The sequence below is a fragment of the Galleria mellonella genome, unplaced genomic scaffold (genome assembly GCF_026898425.1).
Source record: "Galleria mellonella isolate WM207_F2 unplaced genomic scaffold, CSIRO_AGI_GalMel_v1 utg312, whole genome shotgun sequence".
NCBI lineage: Eukaryota > Metazoa > Arthropoda > Insecta > Lepidoptera > Pyralidae > Galleria > Galleria mellonella.
The window spans coordinates 10,712,417-10,732,301 of record NW_026442074.1 but is presented as its reverse complement, the minus strand read 5'-3'; the positions used below and the strand labels follow the sequence as shown (position 1 = coordinate 10,732,301).

The following is a 19,885-nucleotide window of genomic DNA, read 5'->3' as shown; positions in this document are numbered from 1 at the left end:
TTATAATAAATGTATACTTAATACCAACAAATTAATTGCTAACAATATTAATTATTAATTAATTATAAATATCAAATATTATAGAATACTTAACAGCAATTTTATTATTTTAAAAATAAACAAAGGACTAATTTATAAATAGATAATGAACAATCCACAATGAATATACATAGATTTACTAAAGAAATGCAACATTCATTCATTCTGATCTATAACCATACAAGTAAATACATGGTTACATTTTCAATCAACTATCTACCTATACATATTTTTTTTAAGTCAATAAATCAAATATTTGGATATGATAACTAAGGTTTATTGACCTTAAGTTATCAATTCATGTTTGTAAAAGGTGATAATAAACCCCATGCTATGTGTACCATTAATATTTTATTTTTGTACACTAGAAAACGTGTTACAAAATATTAACTCTCTGTGGAAGCACTACTATGTTGTAAAGTAGTAGGTATATATGCGTATGATCTTGCATAACTATGACGCACTTCCTTTATAATTTATATATTGTATTATAAGCATTGTATGAAATTTAATGATATTTATTTATTTTTTATTTATTTATTTATTTAGATAACTTGGATCCATTTTTGTTAGTAAGTATACTATGTTAATACTTAATCACTAATAATGATCTAGTTTTTTTTTTTTTAATTAATACATTACATATTCTATATAACAAAAATTTTGAAAAGTTACTTAATTTTATTAACTATATAGAGTACCATATATATTGAATACTTTATATATACATATATTGTAAGACTCCCTCTACACGGGTGTCTAATTGATATTACATCGAAAATAAAATGAATAGACGGCAAATGGACGTACGTACAACGGCACGAAATTGCCGCCAATTTGACGTACGTGAAGTGACATCTAATATACTTACGTGGAACGTAGATGCAATGACGTCTATTCTGTGATTTCGATTTGATCTCAATTATGTTATATTAAGTTAACCTGATGTAATTAGTATAGTGTTAAAATGCGATTGATTTTGAAGTATAAATCTTTAAAGCTATCTCTAAAATTCGTCATAGTTGTAGAATACTGACGGATCTTTATATGTAATATTTGTTACAGATCCGTCAGTATTCTACGACTATGACGAATTAACAATTAAAATTTTACGTAAAAATTTGAATTTAGAATCATAATATTACATTATGGACGTAAAATAAGTTGGTTCAGATTCGAATTTATTAAACTATATAGATCCTTGGTTTAACATCAAACTTAAATTATAGGTTTACATTTTAAAGATAGAAAATGGGGCTTCAGAATCGACCCCATTTGTTTGACTATTTACAAAAGAACGTTGGTTGAATGTTAGTATATTGGTTTGAGTATTTAACGAAGTGTGCGTTGGACGTGTTTGCATGTTTGGTGTAATTATAGTGTGGTTAGACATACTTTCCCCTTTATTGGAATGACGATAATTAATCTTAATTTAATATAAGATTTATAGTCAGCTGCCTAGATACCTACCATTAGAGTTACCTTGCATATAGAACCTGTGCAGACAAAGGATTGTTGTCCGTGGGGGCCTAAATTCTCGTTTATAACAACCAAGTCTTGTTTGTGATAAACATGGAGCTGTTCATGTCTATATACGACGGTTGGCACTCTTCGTCAGGTGGGCCGTCAGCTTGTTTGCAATTCTAAGTCGTATAAAAAATAATTCTACCACGTACAGACGCGATTCAATAATTTATTCCTAAAAAGTAATACAGTTTTTTGTGTATTTTGTACAAAGAACTCTTGTAACGTACATTGGATACATTTTTCCACATTTAGCGTCTTATTTGGTTTGACGACGAAGTCAGTCTTATAAGCGGTTTCAATAGAACTCGATGACCTCTCTGATGAGGTTTTTCCAGGAGACTACAGCATGGGGTTTTTAAAAAATGGGGTAAAGAGATTTCTTCATGGTCGGCAACGTGCGCCCTGGTCCCTGGTGTTGTTGGCGTTCATAGGCTACGGTAACTGCTTACCCATCAGGTGAGCCGTATGCTTGTTGACCACCTCAGTGGTATAAAGAAAACTTAATTAGGTGACCAATGTTAGTTGAAATTATCAAAGTAACATTGGCGTACCTATTTAGGATTATTATGTGGGATCTGGGCCTGGCCCCTTAAATAAGACGCATATGTACACTGAGATACGTTTTTGTGAAAGTTCGCTCGCATCCTGGAGTGGGCATTAGCCAATTCTGGGATCCCCCCTCCCCTTTAACCTGCACCCCTAAATACGTCAATGCACAGATACATTCTCTGAATCAACAACGTGTCTCTAATCGGTACATATATAAAGGTTCAGTTATTAATTGATTTTTGATTTGTTTTACTGTTGGACATCAGCAGACAGTTTTATGGTCGGGACAATTATTTGTTTGTTTGTATTTTTTTTTAAGGTATAGTGAAATAGAGAATATGTTTTTATGACTTTACTAATCACCTTTAATGACATTTTAAAGGTTATGACAGGTTAACAAAAACATTGAACTAACGTACTGGAATTTTTGTTACCGAGTTTGTTTTTTTTTTTATTTATACACGGAGGTGGCAAATACGGTAACTATAAACGGTTACTGTAGTCTATGGACGTCTGCAAAACTAGGGGTGTCACGTGCGCGTTGTCGACCTATAAAAAATCTTAATATTTTTGTAGAACCCCATACTGTAGTCCCTAGGGAAAGCCTCGGCAGGAAGATGACTCGACAACCTGAGTATTCGCGAGACGTAGCTTGAGAAACTTCGGCAGTTACGTCTTTATGTTTGGTATTTGGTATCCACAGTTATTATTGATTAATAGGCTTTGTCAGGCAGAAAAACCCGTAACATTGCGACCTCTGTGATTTGTTGTGCTCGCCCTTTTTAAAGTTCGTTGCCAATTCCTGTCGGTGATGGGAAATTTAAGAAGTCATTACTAGCGATGTTTTTTATCTCTTCAAGATTTACCAAACTATTCAAAAACATACTTTAGTATGTTTTCCAAAGGAGATATATCCTTTTTGTATTAGTGGGCTGTAGCTACAATTTATGTGCTATCGCATTTCCTCATCGTGTCAAAATCTGCGAAAGGTTTATGGGTATAGTTGGGCCATTTGTTTATTTAGTTGCAGTGTTCAGCGAGAGCCCTTGTTAATATACAAATGCTATATACAATTTGCCGTGTGACCCCGGCATAGAATAGGCCAATCCTTTCTTTCCGCTGCGACTTAGGGCGAGAGATGGACAGCCGCATCCCTCTTAAAATATCTCCAAAGCCTAACTGCGTTTGTCAATTCGCTTGCCAAGCGCGGCAATTATTGGCAAACCCCCCTAAGAGAGATGCTTATGTTAGACAGCTGAATATAAATTACTTATACAAATATAATGAGCGACGAAAAAGACTACAATAGATTTGAATTAAAATTTCAGTTTTGTAGATTAATATGTGGTAAATAAAGTTTTAAAATATGGCGGGAACGATGATTTGGTTTAAATTGAAGAGCTGTATGATACGATGGCAGAAATGACCACAAAAATGGCGACCGATTAAGAAAAAGAAGAATAAATTAAGTTTGTGTTCATAATCTCAAATTATTCCTGTAGTGAGGATAGCCTTATAGATAGAGGACCTAATCTTATACTACGAATTATTCTATTAATATCTGTTTTTTTTTTTATTGGTGTTGTGTTGTGTGCTTAGTAGGCATGGGTAATTTTGATGCCGATCCGATATCTGTATATTTTGTTCTGGATATTGATGGTAGAGAAAAGGTTAGTCCTATATCGGTCGTATATAATTTTTTTAATATATTAAAAGTCTGTTATCCAATATTATTTTTTGTTTAACAGATTTTTAAGACGTTATTGGATCAGTATATAGATTTTGTAACTAGAATATATAGATATTATCCATCCCTAGTGCTTAGACATGCAAATAAATTATCTATAAACCTTAATATATTCAGTATTTTAGTCGCCCGTCATATTTTATTATATTTATTACATCTTTCATTCTAATAAGCGGGAAGTCCGAAACTACTAATAATAAATTAGCTATTTACATTACCTACTAATGCTTGATAAACCTATAACTGTGCTTCTCTCTTTTCAGTTGTTTATGAGCCAGGATGAGGTAAATTTATACATGTTATGCACAGTAGAATAAAGGTGGCGGTTGGACCTCTGGCGAGCGTGTGTTATTCTATGTTACGTTACTAATTTCATAAAAAGAACACGTTTGACATTTCTTTTTTTTAATTCAATCAAATTGATACACCTTAGGTCACTTCCTGTTTTGTAGGTACGGTAATTATGGTATTGTTTTAGTTTGAAAGCTTTACCGTGTCTATACCAGACGTCGTTTATTATTAAAAAAATATATATTTCACTCTGTAATTTACAACTTTTTTCTCAGACTACATCAATCAAGTACTTTTTTAATGTTAAGGTAGTATCGTGTAAGCTTGCCGAGTGAAACAATGTCGTACTGATCGATTACGAAGTGGCCTTATATTTCCAATCACTGATATTGTAATACATTATCGGGCGAGATACGATTACAAACACATGACTTAATTGTTATTAATATTTGTATCTATAAAATTGTATTTTGACATACTTCTTTTATCGAAACGCTAATTGCACACAATGAAAGATAGTCGTAAACATTATAATCGCGCCAGATTAAATGTTTATCTATCGTTAAACCATAGACAAGTCGAGGCGTTCCAATTTTAAATTTCAGTTTGCTCTTAATTTCGTAATGATTATACTTTGTCGTATTTGTATTTGATTTATTTTGCATCGTCAGATGTCGAACCGCACCTTTACTACATAGATGCCACATTTGTCTTTTGCTTTTTTACTTATATATTTTTATTATATTTCTATGGGAATGTTGATAAAGGGGAATTAGCGACCCCATTGCAACTGACACCCAGTCAAGTCGACCACCACGCGGTTCTCAGAAACCATCGTGATTTATTCATAGTGAATTAATCACGATGGGCCAACTGACCTGACTTCGTCCTCTCTTATCATCTTTCACTGGTGCTCTGCCAGCGTACAGCAATGTCGCTGGCGGGGTTATTGCTTAAAATTATAAATCGTCATAGTCGTAGAATACTGACGGATCTATATGTGTAATATTTGTCAGATCCGTCAGTATTCTACGACTATGACGAAATAGTTTATAACGCCAGTATTAAGTAATGCATATCTAATTAGCCCTGCTTTATTATCTCTACGAGTTTTAAGTAGTATTTTCATACACATACATATTTGTCATACATTTACATAAAACTTTTACGTCAACCGCCCAAGGGGGGGGGGGGATTGTTAGTAATGCAAACTACCAGTCACATTGCTAGCAATGCACTCGGGTCGATCTCCACGTAGCCCCCTCCCTGGAAACTATCGTGCTGAATTCCAAGTGAATATATATACGTCATGATGGTCTAACTGATCTTGATCATTTTCATCCTCCCCTATCATCCCTCACTGGTGCCCCGCCAGTGTTTATTAGCACAGGCGGGTTACCATTCCATTATTACCAGAGGGAGATTTTGTACAAAAGCCGATTGCTTGGGTACCTCTGTCCCATTCGTGTTTCTACCGTGAAGCATTCATGTTTGCATGGCTGTGTTTCGGTTGAAGGGTGGAATATGGCAGTGAATTTACAGGGTATAGAGGAACAACACCTGAGTCCTCAGGAATGGCAACGCATGGGGGGTATCATGGGCGCAACAGTATACTTTGTTATGTCCATGGTACTGCTCATGTCTATAGGTGACGGTTACCACTTTCCATCAGGTGGGCCATCAGTTTGTTTGCCATTCTAAGTTTTATAAAAAAAAAAACATTCATAAAACACAAACGTAAGTATCCATACATAATTTATACTATTATATATTATAAAAAGTAAAAGTTTATTTTTTTATAACGAAATGTAGATCTAGACATGAAAGATTTAGCAGACTCTGTGCACGTATAGTTTACGGATTTTTTTATATTTACCTACTTTTATTTATTTACTTATGTAACTATTTGTCCTTACATTCGGAATACTTCGCAGTCGGTTAATATGTAAATATTTATGTAAACATTTATTAGTAATTAGATTATTAATTCTTAAGTTAAATCGTTGCCATGTAGTCCCGGTATAGGATGGGCCACCCCTTCCTTTCCCGTGGATGTTGTAATAGACGATTAACACGTTGAGCGCCACGCGTATTTCTACAGCAATCCCGTTGAGCCCACGCGCGCCGCTTCGAAGCGCTGGTACTGCAGGAGCTGGTGTTTCCTATCGTAGTAGAAGGTAGTTTACGTTTGGAACGTGATTCCTATAAATTTTAAATAAATTTTCTGTAATTCCGTAAAATAGTGTAAAATTTTATAGTTCTCATGTTACACGCTGTCAGACACCGATGGCTGACGCGGCCTAAACGGAAAGTCTAGTGTCAGCCACCGATGGCTGACATGGCGCTCAACGTGTTAAGGAAACTTATTGGTCGAGAGATGTCTATTATTTACTATGTAGATTATTTACTATGTCCCGTGTATATTATTGATATATTACGACGGCGACGCCTTCGATTGGTTGTTAATTGACGTCAATCGTCGTGCCGGTATCAGCTTCAATCGGCTGCCACTGATGGGAATCTATTGTAGTTACATTAAAATATCATCAGCTGATTTTATAAACAAGCGAATTGGTTTGGCTTTGCGGGTTTTTTTTTAATATAGCCATTGTTCGCTCGCTGATAATGCAGTTATTTTGTTTAGAAACACTAACCTACTGAGTCAGAGGGGGGGGGGGGGGGGAGAGGAATTGGTAGTAATGCGGACTACCAGCCCCATTGCTGGCAATATAACTTGTCAGGTCGACCTCCACGTGGTCCCCCTGGAAACCGTCGTGCTGAATTCCAGGTGTATTCGTCACGATTGGCTTACTGACCTGCCTTTTCATTCCCACCTATCATTCTTCACTGGTGCCCCGCCAGTGTATACCGTTAGCGCAAGCGGGGTTACCATTCCATTTATTTATATATTTAACTCTTTATTGCACCAAGAACATAAAAATAAACAATGACATATAAACAATTCAACTGAAATACAGTAGCATGGAGTACAGATCAAAATATACACATAAAGGTACAAAAGGCGGTGTTATCGCTAGGGCAATCTCTTACAAACGACCTTTGGTTAAAGAAGAACAGATAGATTCGATCATCATTCATCCAAAAAAAAAAAAAACCAATTGAATCGATTTTGTTAACATTCTTATGTGACCAATCTGTAAATATATCCTTTGAGATAAAAAAAAGAAGAATTTTCAGAATCAGTTTATAACTTGACGGAGTTATAAGGTAACAAAAATAAAAAAAAAATACAAACGAATAGTGAACCTCCTTTTTTTGAGGTCGGTTGAAAAGTGTGAATCACGTTGTTGTACCGCTATTTACTTACACTGTGACATTCCAATAGTATTTGTCACACACAGTCATAAATTCCGTTTGATACCGAGTATCAATAAATGTCATACGTATATGAAATCTTATAATAATAATATTTATTAAATCCAAAAATACATATTTCAATTTTACATACATACATTATTATACATACATACATTATTATACATACATACATTATTATACATATTATACATAATTATACATACATATCTGTCACGCCTGTCTCCCATTAGGGTAGGCAGAAACAATGGAACGCCAAATGCTTCGATTCAAACAAACCTCTTTCGCTTCTTCCACATTCATCAATCTTGTCATACACGCTCGTCGGTTACGGGTACTTTTAATTTGGCCCTTCTTCAGCACGTCGCCTATTTGGTCGATATACGTCCGTCTAGGTCGGCCCCTACCGACATCTCCATTCATTCTTGCTCGATAAATCTCTTTCGTAATTCTTCTTTCATCCGTCCTCTCCAAATGACCAAACCAACTATACATTTGTTTCCAAACTTCACACTAGGATTCCCTGTGTCATCAAGTCTTGGGTCCACTTCTACTTACAAAACTTATTAACTAATATATAAACTTTAAATACATAAACAATTTTATGTGCAACAAATCTTTTTATTATTATTATATTTTAAATTTACGATATCTCTGCTTAAAACCGGTTTTACAGGTGTACACGGGCCTAAGCCAAGTGCATAACTGTGTGCTATGTTTTTTGTATAAATGTAATTTGTCTGGTAATCTGTTTGTAATATTATGTTAACCTGTAGATGTATCAGGAACTTCTAGTCCAATTTGTAGAAATTTCCTAAAAATTCGGCATGTATTTAGGATTACGGCTTTCTATAATTGATGGTAAATATTGGGTGGTAACTTTAGAGTATTTTATTATTATTATTATTAGTATTCTATGTACATAAAAAATATAATGTACTTACTCGTAAATCATAATATATTTTTTTATTATATTAGTCGTTATTAAGTTATTAAGGCTTATAAGGCCATTGCTAACAGGTCGACCTCCACGCGGTTCCCCCTGGAGACCATCGTGGTTAATTTTTTTATGAATTCATCACGACGGGTCAACTAACCTGCTTCATCTTCATTTATTATCCGTTACTGGTACCCCGCCAGCGTATACCGATAGCGCACGCGGAGTTACCATTCCATTTTCATCCATTAAAAAATACCCCTGTTGTGTTCTTTTTAGTGGATGATAATGGAATGGTAACCCATCCGCGCTATTGGTATACACCGGCGGGGCACCAGTGTAGGATGATAGGTGTGGATGAAGCAGGTTAGTTAGCCCATCGTAACGAATTCAGCTAGAATTGTTCACGATGGTTTCCAGGTGGAACCACGTGGAGGTCGACCTAATAGGGTATATTGCTAGCAATGGGGCTGCCAAACTCCATTGTGCTAACTATCCTTCCCCCAATTTTGTGTTGTGTCTTTCTGTGTGTCGAAGGCGAACCTACTCCTGCTTTTTTTTTACAACACGGGACAAACGAGCATGCGGCTCACCTGATGGTAAGTGATTACTGCCGTCCATGGTCACCCTTTTAAAAAGGAATATGCTTGTTTCTTGAAGGTTATGTTGTCGTATCGGTTCAGAAATACTGCTGCTGGAAGTTGATTCCAAAGAATGGTTGTGCGTGGAAGAACGTGCTTTGAAAAACGCACGGTGAAAGACCGCCACTCGTCCAGATGATTGGGATGAAACTTTAGTTTGTGGCGGATTGTATGGTGGTGAAAATCAGCAGCAGGTATCAATCCGAACAGTTCCTCAGAACTTTTGGAAGTGACTTAAAATATGAATATTATACCAGGATACCCCTATTAGTATTTTTTTCGTTTACTATTAACCTATTCATGACGGGGCATTATCGTTATCTGTTAGCACACACGGCGGCCGGATTATCCGATAATGTATGACTAATTTGGGTTGTCGAAAATCATTTAGGAAAACGTCATATAGTGTTATCTAGCGATTGTACAGGTAATATGTTACTAGGCAACGATAACACCTGAGGAACACTTTGTACAAAAGTCTTTGGCCAACTCTGTCCCATTCGTGTTTCTACCGTGAAGCAGTTGTGTTTGCATGGCTGTGTTTCGGTTTGAAGGGTGGGACATGGCAGTGAATTTACAGGGTACAGAGGCTTAACACTTTAATTCTCAGGAATGGTAACGCATGGGATTTATCATGGGCGAAACAGTATACTCTGTTATGTCCATGGTACTGCTCATGTGTATAGGCAGTAGCTACCACTTTCTATTAAGTGGGCTGTCAGCTTGTTTGCCATTCTAAGTTGCATAAAAAAATCTCAAATTATTCCTGTAGTGCCGATAGACTAACCTAAGTAACCTAATCTTGTACTAAGAATTATTCTATTAAAGTGTGTTATTTTATTCTACGCTTTTATTAACATAAACGTTTTTTTTATACGCTATATTGCTTGCGTCAAATTGCTACCATATTCTTTCTTTTCTCTTCTATCCAAAAGTTTTTTTTAATAGATGACAATGTAGTGGTAACCCCGCCTGCATTAACGGTGTACGCATGCGGGGCACCTGTGAGTGATGTAAGAGAAATGAAAAGGCAGATCAGTTAGCCCATCATGAATACATCAGAAATTCAGCATCGTGGTTTCCGGTTTCACGTGCAGGTCGATCTGACAGGGTATATTGCTAGCAATGTAATTGATAGTCTGTATTACTAACAATCCCTTCCCCCCTCTCTATCCAAAGGTTGTCTGGAAGATATTGTTGTAACGATAAGGCCGCCTTTCTACTTTATAAGTGGCATATATACACACATTATTTTTTAAATGCCGGAATAAAGAGTTAATAGAAAGAAAAAAGAAGTCGTAATATGGTTCTAGAATTTTTTTTTATATAACTTAGAATGGCAAACAAGCTGACGGCCCACCTGATGGAAAGTGGTAACTGTCGCCTATAGACATGAGCATTATCATGGACATAACATACACTGTTACTGTTTCGCCCATGATACCCCCCAAGCGTTGACATTCCTGAGTGTGGATGGATGGAGAGCAGTGGATAGTAAACAGCTGATGATGATTCGAATTCTCTGAATCCTTGTTTGCTATTACAATAGCTACGTCTCTATGTATCAACATAATGAATTTTCAAATTACGAACGACCTATAACGGATTGATTCTGTTTGAATTAACTTTTCATTGAACCACTAATCGTTGGCCAAGGCAATCGATGTAATGAGCTAAATTAGTGTTGTTATTTATAGCATACGGGCTGTCACTTGTTACTTCGTCCGTTCAGAATATCATTAAAAAATAAATTACAATTTAATATTCCTTTTCACTGCCTAATGTTGCTACTTTTTCATCACATTTTTCACAGAGCTATATCGCAGTAACTACTATGCTAGCGATTTGAAATTTGGAATCATTTTAGATGTTTTTGACCCAAATTTATTGCTAAAGAAACAATTGAAGAAATATTTTAAACTTCAAAACCATAACAACCTGTGCGATCTTCCACTGGCTGGGAAATGTTAGTAATCTCAGACAAGCATTAAGAATTGAAACGAGTAGTAGTATCCCTTTCGCTGGTAATTTCTTTAAAAGTGTTGCATCTATTTGATCATATCCCGGTGCTTTATTATCCCGAAGATTACGAATTTCTCTTCTGAGTTCCCTAGGTGAAACGCTTCTCAGGGGAGGACACATCTGTATATCCGATTTTAAATAATCCTCTATTTCGTTAGCGGAATGAAACAAAATAATTCTCTTCAAATAATCAGCGATATGGACTTCCACAAGATAATATACCATATTCCACAATAGTTCCGTAAAATTCATTCCAATGATATATAAATCAACCTGTACTTCTAAAAAAAATTATAAATGATACTATCTACGATACGAACGAAGGTTTTAGGTCAGAAAAAATAATTCATTGGCCTCGATTATTCTATCGGAAGCATTACCATAAAAATTGACCTAATGCTGTAGGCACTGGACAATACAAAGGTATTATTTCTAATTAGCCGTGACCTACTCTTTATAAAACGTTTTCCGTCAATATTTATATGTTACTAGCGATCCGTCCCGGCTTCGCACGGGTGCAATGCTGATACTAAATAGCGCCGCCGGTCCCTCAGCCGGTGCCGCCGCAACCTCTATGTCCTTGCATTTTAAATCTGCAATTTTTTCGAAATTATTAATTAAAATTACATTTAAACGGCCATATTACTCTATATTAAATGCACAATGTATTTAAGGTACTTAATTGGACATGGATTAATGTTATGTTGCTTAAAATCGCTTCGTAAATAAGTCATCATTTCTCGTTAAAGTAAAAGATAAAAAATAGCTATCGTGGGCTTTACCTAAGATAGACATATACCATCAAAATTTTTGTTTATTTACGACATCACATTAGAATCCTCTAAAATTATCAGTGTATCTCTACCATATTATGATTAAGATCTAAACATACATAGGGACAGACAGACGGGAAGCGACTTTGTTTCATACTATGTAGTGATAGCGATGACTAGCTTTTTGCCTGCTACTTCGTACTGTTACAACTCTAGCATCTAGATATATTATTTTAGCGTTCCTCTTAAAACATCACCAAAGCCTAACTGCAGTTGCCAAGCCGCCTTAGCCGCGTTAGCAAGCAGTTAAAGGCTGATATGGTGATGACTCCGATATCGCCCACATCAGTCGTATATGGTATATCTACTATATACATTATGAGCGGGTTTTTAGATATTGGATAATAGATATTTATTAATATGTATTTGTTATTGGGCCATATTGTATTGATATTGTAACTACAATATATAAATATTGCTATATATATTTTCCACCGTTATTAGGAACTTTAAAACATCCTCACAAACTTTTACATTTATTATATACTAGCTTTGAACCGCGACGTCGTCCACGTGGCTGGAATATGTTTACTGTCCGGGATAAAAAAGTAGCCTATGCCTTTCTCCATTCCATATAGTACTTGCATACCAATTTTTATAACCTAACCACAGACAATTTGTGTTTGACTAATGTTACCATCGTATAAGTTATATTGAAAATAATTGACAACACTGTTTTTGACTTCCCAGAACCTCTCCACTAACACGAACTTTATGGCATGGTATTAAAGTTCAAATCGACTTTTAAGTATTATTACAAATCGTTTGTATGGGAGTATAGAAAAGTGTCGTTCTTAGACTTTTTCAGGCATTTTTTAATTTTTTTCTGTCTGTAAGAACCGTCCTCGTGCTCCAATAAATATTTTAAAAAATTAATTAGCGAAATCGGTTCAGCTGTTGTCGAGATTTGCGCTTAGCAACACATTCAGCCATTCATTTTTATATTATATATATTGATGCAAATAGTTTATTTTCAATGAACACATTTAGCTTTTAGGCACCTTCATCTTTTCTATAAGTAAAATGTTTTAGAATTTTTACACAAATATCAACAGTCACCATCTCAATGCTATTGAAGACTTAACCCTTCTTTGCACGTTTTTTTTTTTATCGGTGGAATAAATCAATGTGACATAATTCATGTTCAAAATTAAAGGAAAAATGATTAAAAAAATAAATTTGACAGCTATGGTTTTTTTTTCTGCAATAGACATTAAAAAGGTATCCAGACACGATCAACTTAAAGTGAAATTGTTCTTTTATATAATTTTTGGGCATTCAATGTTATGATGGAAGTTTCCACCGTTATGCGAAGATGGGTTAAAACATTACCTGTCAATGATAGTTTTTAGATGTCGTGACTTATTGATAAATTGACAATTGAAAATGTTTATCGGCAACCTTCACAAAAATATCTTATGTCAAAACTTATAAATACTCATGATAACATGATTTTGTTAAGTTTGATTATGTAATTTAGGCGGTGACTAATCCTAGATTGCTTGCTTCTAATGTTGAAATTAGTTTTTTTTTAATAGATGAAAATGGAATAGTAAACCCGCCTGCGCTATCGGGATACGCTGGCGGGGCACCAGTGAGGGATGATAGGTAGTATGAAGCAGGTCAGTTGCCCCTCGAGATGAATCCATCAAAAGTTAATCACGATAGTTTCCAGGGGAACTGCGTGAAGGTCGACCTGTTAGGATATTTTGTTATTAATAAGTCTGTTGTATCTCATTATTAACAATCCCTGCCCCCCCCCCCCCTGAAATTAGTATTAATTCTGTGGTATGGAGTACCAGCGTCTGTATGTCACGCGCGGAATTTTTTAAAGTGGATACAGCAAAATGGATTATTAGATTAGGTGTTATATGGCCGTTTTCGGTAGTTACTCGTATTTTCGCGTAAATATTTCATGACAAATACAAGATATCTTTACGTTGAAGCTAGTTCTTTACAGCGATTTTTAGTAGCAAGATTTTTAGTGTAAGTCTAATTTCCCTAATTTCCTGTACGCGGATAGTAACAAGATACGAATGTGATGTACTAGATATTTCTCGAGATTTCAGCGTTCCATTTTGAGTATTACCATATGGTAATACGGTGGCTTATTGATTCTATATTTTATTTATATGTTGTTGATATAGTTTTGTAGATATCAAAAAGATAATATAGGGAATGGATAACATGCGTTAAGTGTTGTTTAGTATGAAATGTTATGAACTTCCGTGTTGTATAAGATTACGAGTGGAAAGAAAACCTAGAAACTTAACAATTTTTTTGACAGATTTTTTTATATAGTGCTCTGATAACGATCTTTTATATTAATCATATAATAAGTTATTAAGTATCGCTAATATTTTTTAACATACTTCTAATATTTTGTTTCTGAACTTTTCAATACTATTTTGTCATTTAAATTTAAATTTTTACTGATAGCCTTAATAAGAATCTTTTTTTTTTTTTATTTTAAGAGCTTTTACCTTCTTCAGATATATTAGCCCTATCGTACCCTGAACTGATTTCTTATATTATGTTTTATCTACTTTCCCTACTCACGGAAAGAGAGGAATTAATGGGTATCAATAATTTACGTAGAGATATTAAAAAAATTCTGATCTGGGTTCAACTAATATAGATTGAATAAGGCCAATATTTAGTTTCTTTAGGTTAAAGAGGTGCATGAAGTCTTCTCTTTCCGTCGAGTTTATACAACACTCTAACAGTATATATTGTACACCATCGATGGTATCACAAGTTTGACAATGGGGTGACTAGGATATCATATGTGCATTTTTTGTGCAAATTTTTTGATGGTTAATGCCCAGATCGGAGACAAACAGCTAATTTAATATTATATCTATTAATTTTGGTCTCACAAAACTAGAGATATGTGGAGGTTCATCCTGAATAGTTTTATAACAAATACCTTTTTTTTTTAAATTTCGTTAAAATATTCTTACCAATTTTATTGATTTTTAAATTTAGATATAGGTACATTCAGTAGAATGTGGTAATGATTGATATATTGCTCGATTACTCTATTTTTTTTTTTTTTTTGAAAATTCTTTAATAATTTTTGAAAATACTTTTAAGAAGCATCAATATGAATGATCTAAGTTTTGAAACACCTTATTTGCGATATAAAGTAAGTTTTGTAGCACAAGTTGAGAGTGGGTAAGTCATTTACGACATTATTTTGTAGTCTGTACGCGGAGCGAGCTTGAAGTGAAGATACTCGTAGGTAGTCAAGTTCCGCGATCGATATCTGACGATACCTCGTTAAAGGTGAAACACGTGTCACGGTGGACTACCTAATGATGGAGGAATTAAATCAATTTATTACCGATTTAATGGAAACATTGAGGACGACACTAATCAGTACTAAATACAGAAACTTTTCTAGTTTTAATTATAGGAAGTCTTGGAATCCACTTTTACATGTTCATCCTTAGATTATTATTCGTCATCAGCATTGACTTGCTTTTTCCCATCTATTTGGGGTCAGTGCAGTATGTCTTCTTTGACAAATCTCTGTCAACTGTCAGTTCAGGGTTCACTTCTCTTTTATGCTTATCATCTTTCACACAGCCCATCCGCCTTTTTGTCGCTCGTCCCCTTTACATCAATCCACTTTGATAGTTCAACACTTTCTTTAAAACATGGATTTCATTTCTGCGTTCTACTATTATTATTGCTTAATTATTATTTCGAGTTATAGTGACTCGTTTTGATAATAGGATTTTATTCTCAGGTATTTTTAAAACAGAAACCTTTAACTATTGGACTAGTGCAGTTTCCCGCACATGATGATATAGAAATAATCTGTCTCAGAATATTATTGATATCGTATAACGAATTGTGTTTTTGATAACAAAACACATTACTTCAAAATTGTATATTTATGATTATGAAGAGGAAATTCGAAATCCTTTTTTTTAATTATCCAAATTCTCAATCCAAATTAGCCAAAATCTCATATATCAGTCTTTAAGTGTCCAATGCTGAACATAGCCTCACCCATAAATGGGGTTTGCCAGTAATTGCCACGCTTGGCAAGCAGGTTGGCAACTGCAGTTAGGCTTTGGTAATGTTTTAAGTGGTACGCTGTTGCCCATCCCTCAACCATAAGCTACCTTAGTCGAAATCTCATGCTTGCTCAAATTGAGCCAATGAAGTGGTTTAACAGGATTAAAATCTCTGTAAAGTGGCTGAAGTACAAACATTTTAGACCACTTAAAAACACATAGGCATCTATTGTTTCCGAGTAGGCACATAGTCTTGCTGCCGTCCAAGCAATCACTGTGAATATTTAAGACAATCAACGCTCATTGAACGTACAATTATCGCTCTGAAACCGTAACATAGAAACGGGCCTTGAGTCCATAGTTTGGCTGACCTACATTCGGGTTACGTAAACACCTGTGCGTTGGTTTTCGATTTCTACGTGCCAATCAAGGAGAATCTCGATTCAATATGATCGTAAATCGGCTAGTTTACACACAAATAGCACGAACTGTATCTAGACTACGTGCAGTCGTGACTTTGTTTCCTTTGTACAAAAGTCGATTGCTTGGTACCTCTGTTCCATTCGTGTTTCTACCGTGAAGCAGTTGTGTTTGCATGGCTGTGTTTCGGTTTGAAGGGTGGGATATGGCGTGAATTTACAGGGTACAAAGGAATAACATCTGAGTCCTCAGGAATGGCAACGCATGGGGTGTATCATGGGCGAAACAGTATACTCTCTTATATCCATGGTACTGTTCATGTCTATAGGCGACGGTTACCACTTTCCATCAGGTGGGCCGTTGGCTTGTATGCCATTCTAAGTTGTATAAAAAAAAATTGGTAATTATTAAATATTAACATTACTAAATGTGATGTTAACATTGTAGGCTTTACACGTGGTATCGTGATTTTGAATATCCTATGACCTTTCCCAAGAAATAAGCTATCAAGTGCATAAAGAATTATTCAAATCAGATTCCGGTCTAAAATTTAAATCACTGAATTGATTTGGATAGAATTTCTTCTCAGTCCTTTCAGATAAAAAAGATTTTTTAAATCTGTTTATAACTGACTTACGGTAAAAAACATAAAGAAATACATCCGAATTGAGAACCTCCTTTTTTTGAAGTCGGTTGATAACTGGTTTTGCCACAACAGATTTTTTTTGTGGAACACAAATTATTGTTTAGTCATTTGTAATTAATTCAGAATTGGAATCTTTTTCGTGACTTTTTTTAGGCAACTTAAAATAATAAACAAGGTGACGGCCCACCTGATGGAAAGTGGTAACCGTCGCCTACCTATAGACATGAGCGGTACCACGGAAAGGTGCTGACCAAAAAGGTGCTGTCTCTTACAACGATTACAATATAAGCGAGCAGGAGAGCAAGACGCTTAAAATTGTACCCCTAATGCAACTTGCATTATATGCAGTTGACCAGTTGTTGAAAATATTATAATCTTGGCCTGGCGCCCAGGTTTCGTACTTAATGTCACGCTTTGTATTCTAGCATTATACTATAATACACAAATACTGTGTATTCTTATCCACGTATCCCTCCTCTCCCTTCCCACCCTGAGGCTAGTGCCAAATGAATCTATCAATAAATATGCCACTATTGCAGCCCGTCCCGGCTTCGCACGGGTGGACATTTTTACAACATTTCAAAAAGTGGTTATTGTGACATAACGTTAATAGTTGGACATATAGTATCGCGAAGTTTTTTGTAGTTATTGATGTTTTCTTCAATATTGTAGAACATACTCTTGTTCTATCACCAATAGTTTCAGCAGCGCACGCGACGAAGGATATTTTATAGCATTTTTTTACACCTCGAGTTACGTTACTAAAGTTTCAGTAAGGATCTCTAATCTTTTCTAGCAATAAATATAGTCTATGTTACTCAGGGTGAACGTAGCTTCCTAATGGCGAAAGAGTTTTTGAAATCGGCAAAGTAGTTTTTGAGTAGTTTTGTTTAAACATACATACACACAAAAATAAAAATTTTTCCTCTTTATAATATTAGTGTAGATTCAAATAGATTTGTATCTACACTAATATTTTTAGGATTTTAAGTTATCACGTTTTATGATTCTTAAGCTGAGTTCAGAATGTTGTTATCTGCTGAGATAAACGCGCAAGAAACTCAGCAATTACTCTTTTGAATTTAATTATGGGCAAGACAATTTTATATCTGTACTAGTTTTTACTCGTGGCTTTATTCGCGTGACCGGTATTTGTATGTTTGTGTCAGGACCTTCTTTGTCCCATACAGTACGTGTATATCAAATTGTATAGTGATTGGTTCAGGCGAGAAGGCGAAAGTGAGTTCGTTTACGTGTAAGGTAACAAACAAACAAACTTACTTTTATATTTATAGTATTAGTAAGAATGGGTGCAATGACAACACTCTCACGTGGGTTCTTAAAAGTATCTATCAATATATTTTTCTGGCACTTGTTTTTTTGTACGTAGCCGCTTTCCATCAGGTTGATCGTCTGCTCATTTGCCTTCCTAACAATTAATAAAAAGTAAGCCTGTTTTAAATACTAGAGGCATGGAGATCCATAAGAATAATAAAATTAACGATTTTTTTTTTAATTATTTGATTTAATTTTAAATAGACAAATACACGTATGGACGAAGTCTCAACATAGGTGTACTCCTATGCATCATTTTCGTACGGAGCCATAAAGAGAAAAAGAATATAGCGCCAGTTTTATTATGCGCCTGTAATAGATAGTAGTATTTGCCGGTATGTCGAACGATAACGTTATCGTACGTTAAGTTTATAAGTACTTTAAAAAATACTTATGATTTCCGAAACTCTGGTTCGGCTTTCTTTTTTTTTTTCATATATATGTATATGTTTGTAAATTTGTATACCTCGATGTGTGAGGTTAATTATAGAGGACTTATCGTCGCTTGAGGCATTCGAAATGTGGCCATGGAGGAGAATGGAAAGGATAAGCTGGACAGAAAAACTAACGAATGAGGAAGTCCTTAAAAGAGTGAACGAGAAAAGAACATTAATTAAAACAATAGAGAATAGAAGAGGCAAAATGCTGGGCCACCTTATACGACATGACGCTTTTTTTAAGAGCATAGTAGAAGGAAAAATAGAGGGTAAAAGAGGAAAAGGAAGACCGAGAAAAAACTACATGGGACAGATAAAAGAAACACTAGGTGTCATATCGTATAGGGAGGTCAAGGATATGGCCTGAGATAGAACTGGCTGGAGGAAGATGCATGAATTAGTTGCACTGATAAGAGGAAACTCTTAAATTAAAAGAAGAAAAGATCGTCTATTACTATCTATTGTTATATATCTATGTATTACAAAATAAATAAATGAAATTACTATAATATGTACTTACTGGTGGCTTATAAATACTTGATCGGTGGTGGATTTAACGTGACTACAAGCTGGCCATTCATAAAACAACAAATCTCTAACTTATTTTAGCTTTTGAACTGTTTTCTCTCTTTTTTTTTGGTGCCAAATTATAAGTTTGAAATAAAGTGACAAAACAGTGTAATAGTTAAAAAAGGGGATTGTAGAAGATCTTAGTTTTTATGAATAAGGGGTTAGCGTCTGCTGCAGAGTAGCCCCATCGAATCTGTAAAACTATGAGGCTTTAAGTGCTAATTTTTTTTATAGGTGATAATGAAATAGTAACCCCACCCGCGCTATCCGTATACACCGGCGGGGCACCAGTGAAGGATGATAGACGAGAATGAAACAGGTCAGTTAGCCCATCGTGACGAATTCAACGAGAATTGTTCACGATGGTTTCCAGGGGGAACCACGTGGAGGTTGACTTGATAGGGCATATTGCTAGCAATGGGGCTGTCAAATTCCATTGCTAATAATCCCTTCCCCCCTTAAGTGCTCATTGTAAGCTCCTTGGTCAAATGTCTTTATAAAACACGCTGAAAATCAGCATTGTAGGA

The 19,885-nt window shown here is 35.1% G+C and overlaps 2 protein-coding genes across 4 annotated transcripts in view; one reads left to right on the top strand and one right to left on the bottom strand.

The window, feature by feature from the left end:
* Positions 1-19,885, bottom strand: part of LOC113514974 (uncharacterized) — a 212,564-nt gene that overhangs the window by 90,067 nt on the left and 102,612 nt on the right. The gene's annotated exons all lie outside the window — the stretch shown is intronic.
* Positions 1-19,885, top strand: part of LOC113514977 (ceramide synthase 6) — a 37,620-nt gene that overhangs the window by 2,510 nt on the left and 15,225 nt on the right. The window contains exon 3 of one of the 3 annotated variants that reach the window (XM_026899082.3): positions 4,126-4,146. The exons of the other annotated variants lie outside the window; for them this stretch is intronic. Within the exon in view, the coding sequence (XP_026754883.1) occupies positions 4,126-4,146 (21 nt within the window). The remainder of the gene's footprint in view (positions 1-4,125; positions 4,147-19,885) is intronic. 3 annotated transcript variants of the gene reach the window in all.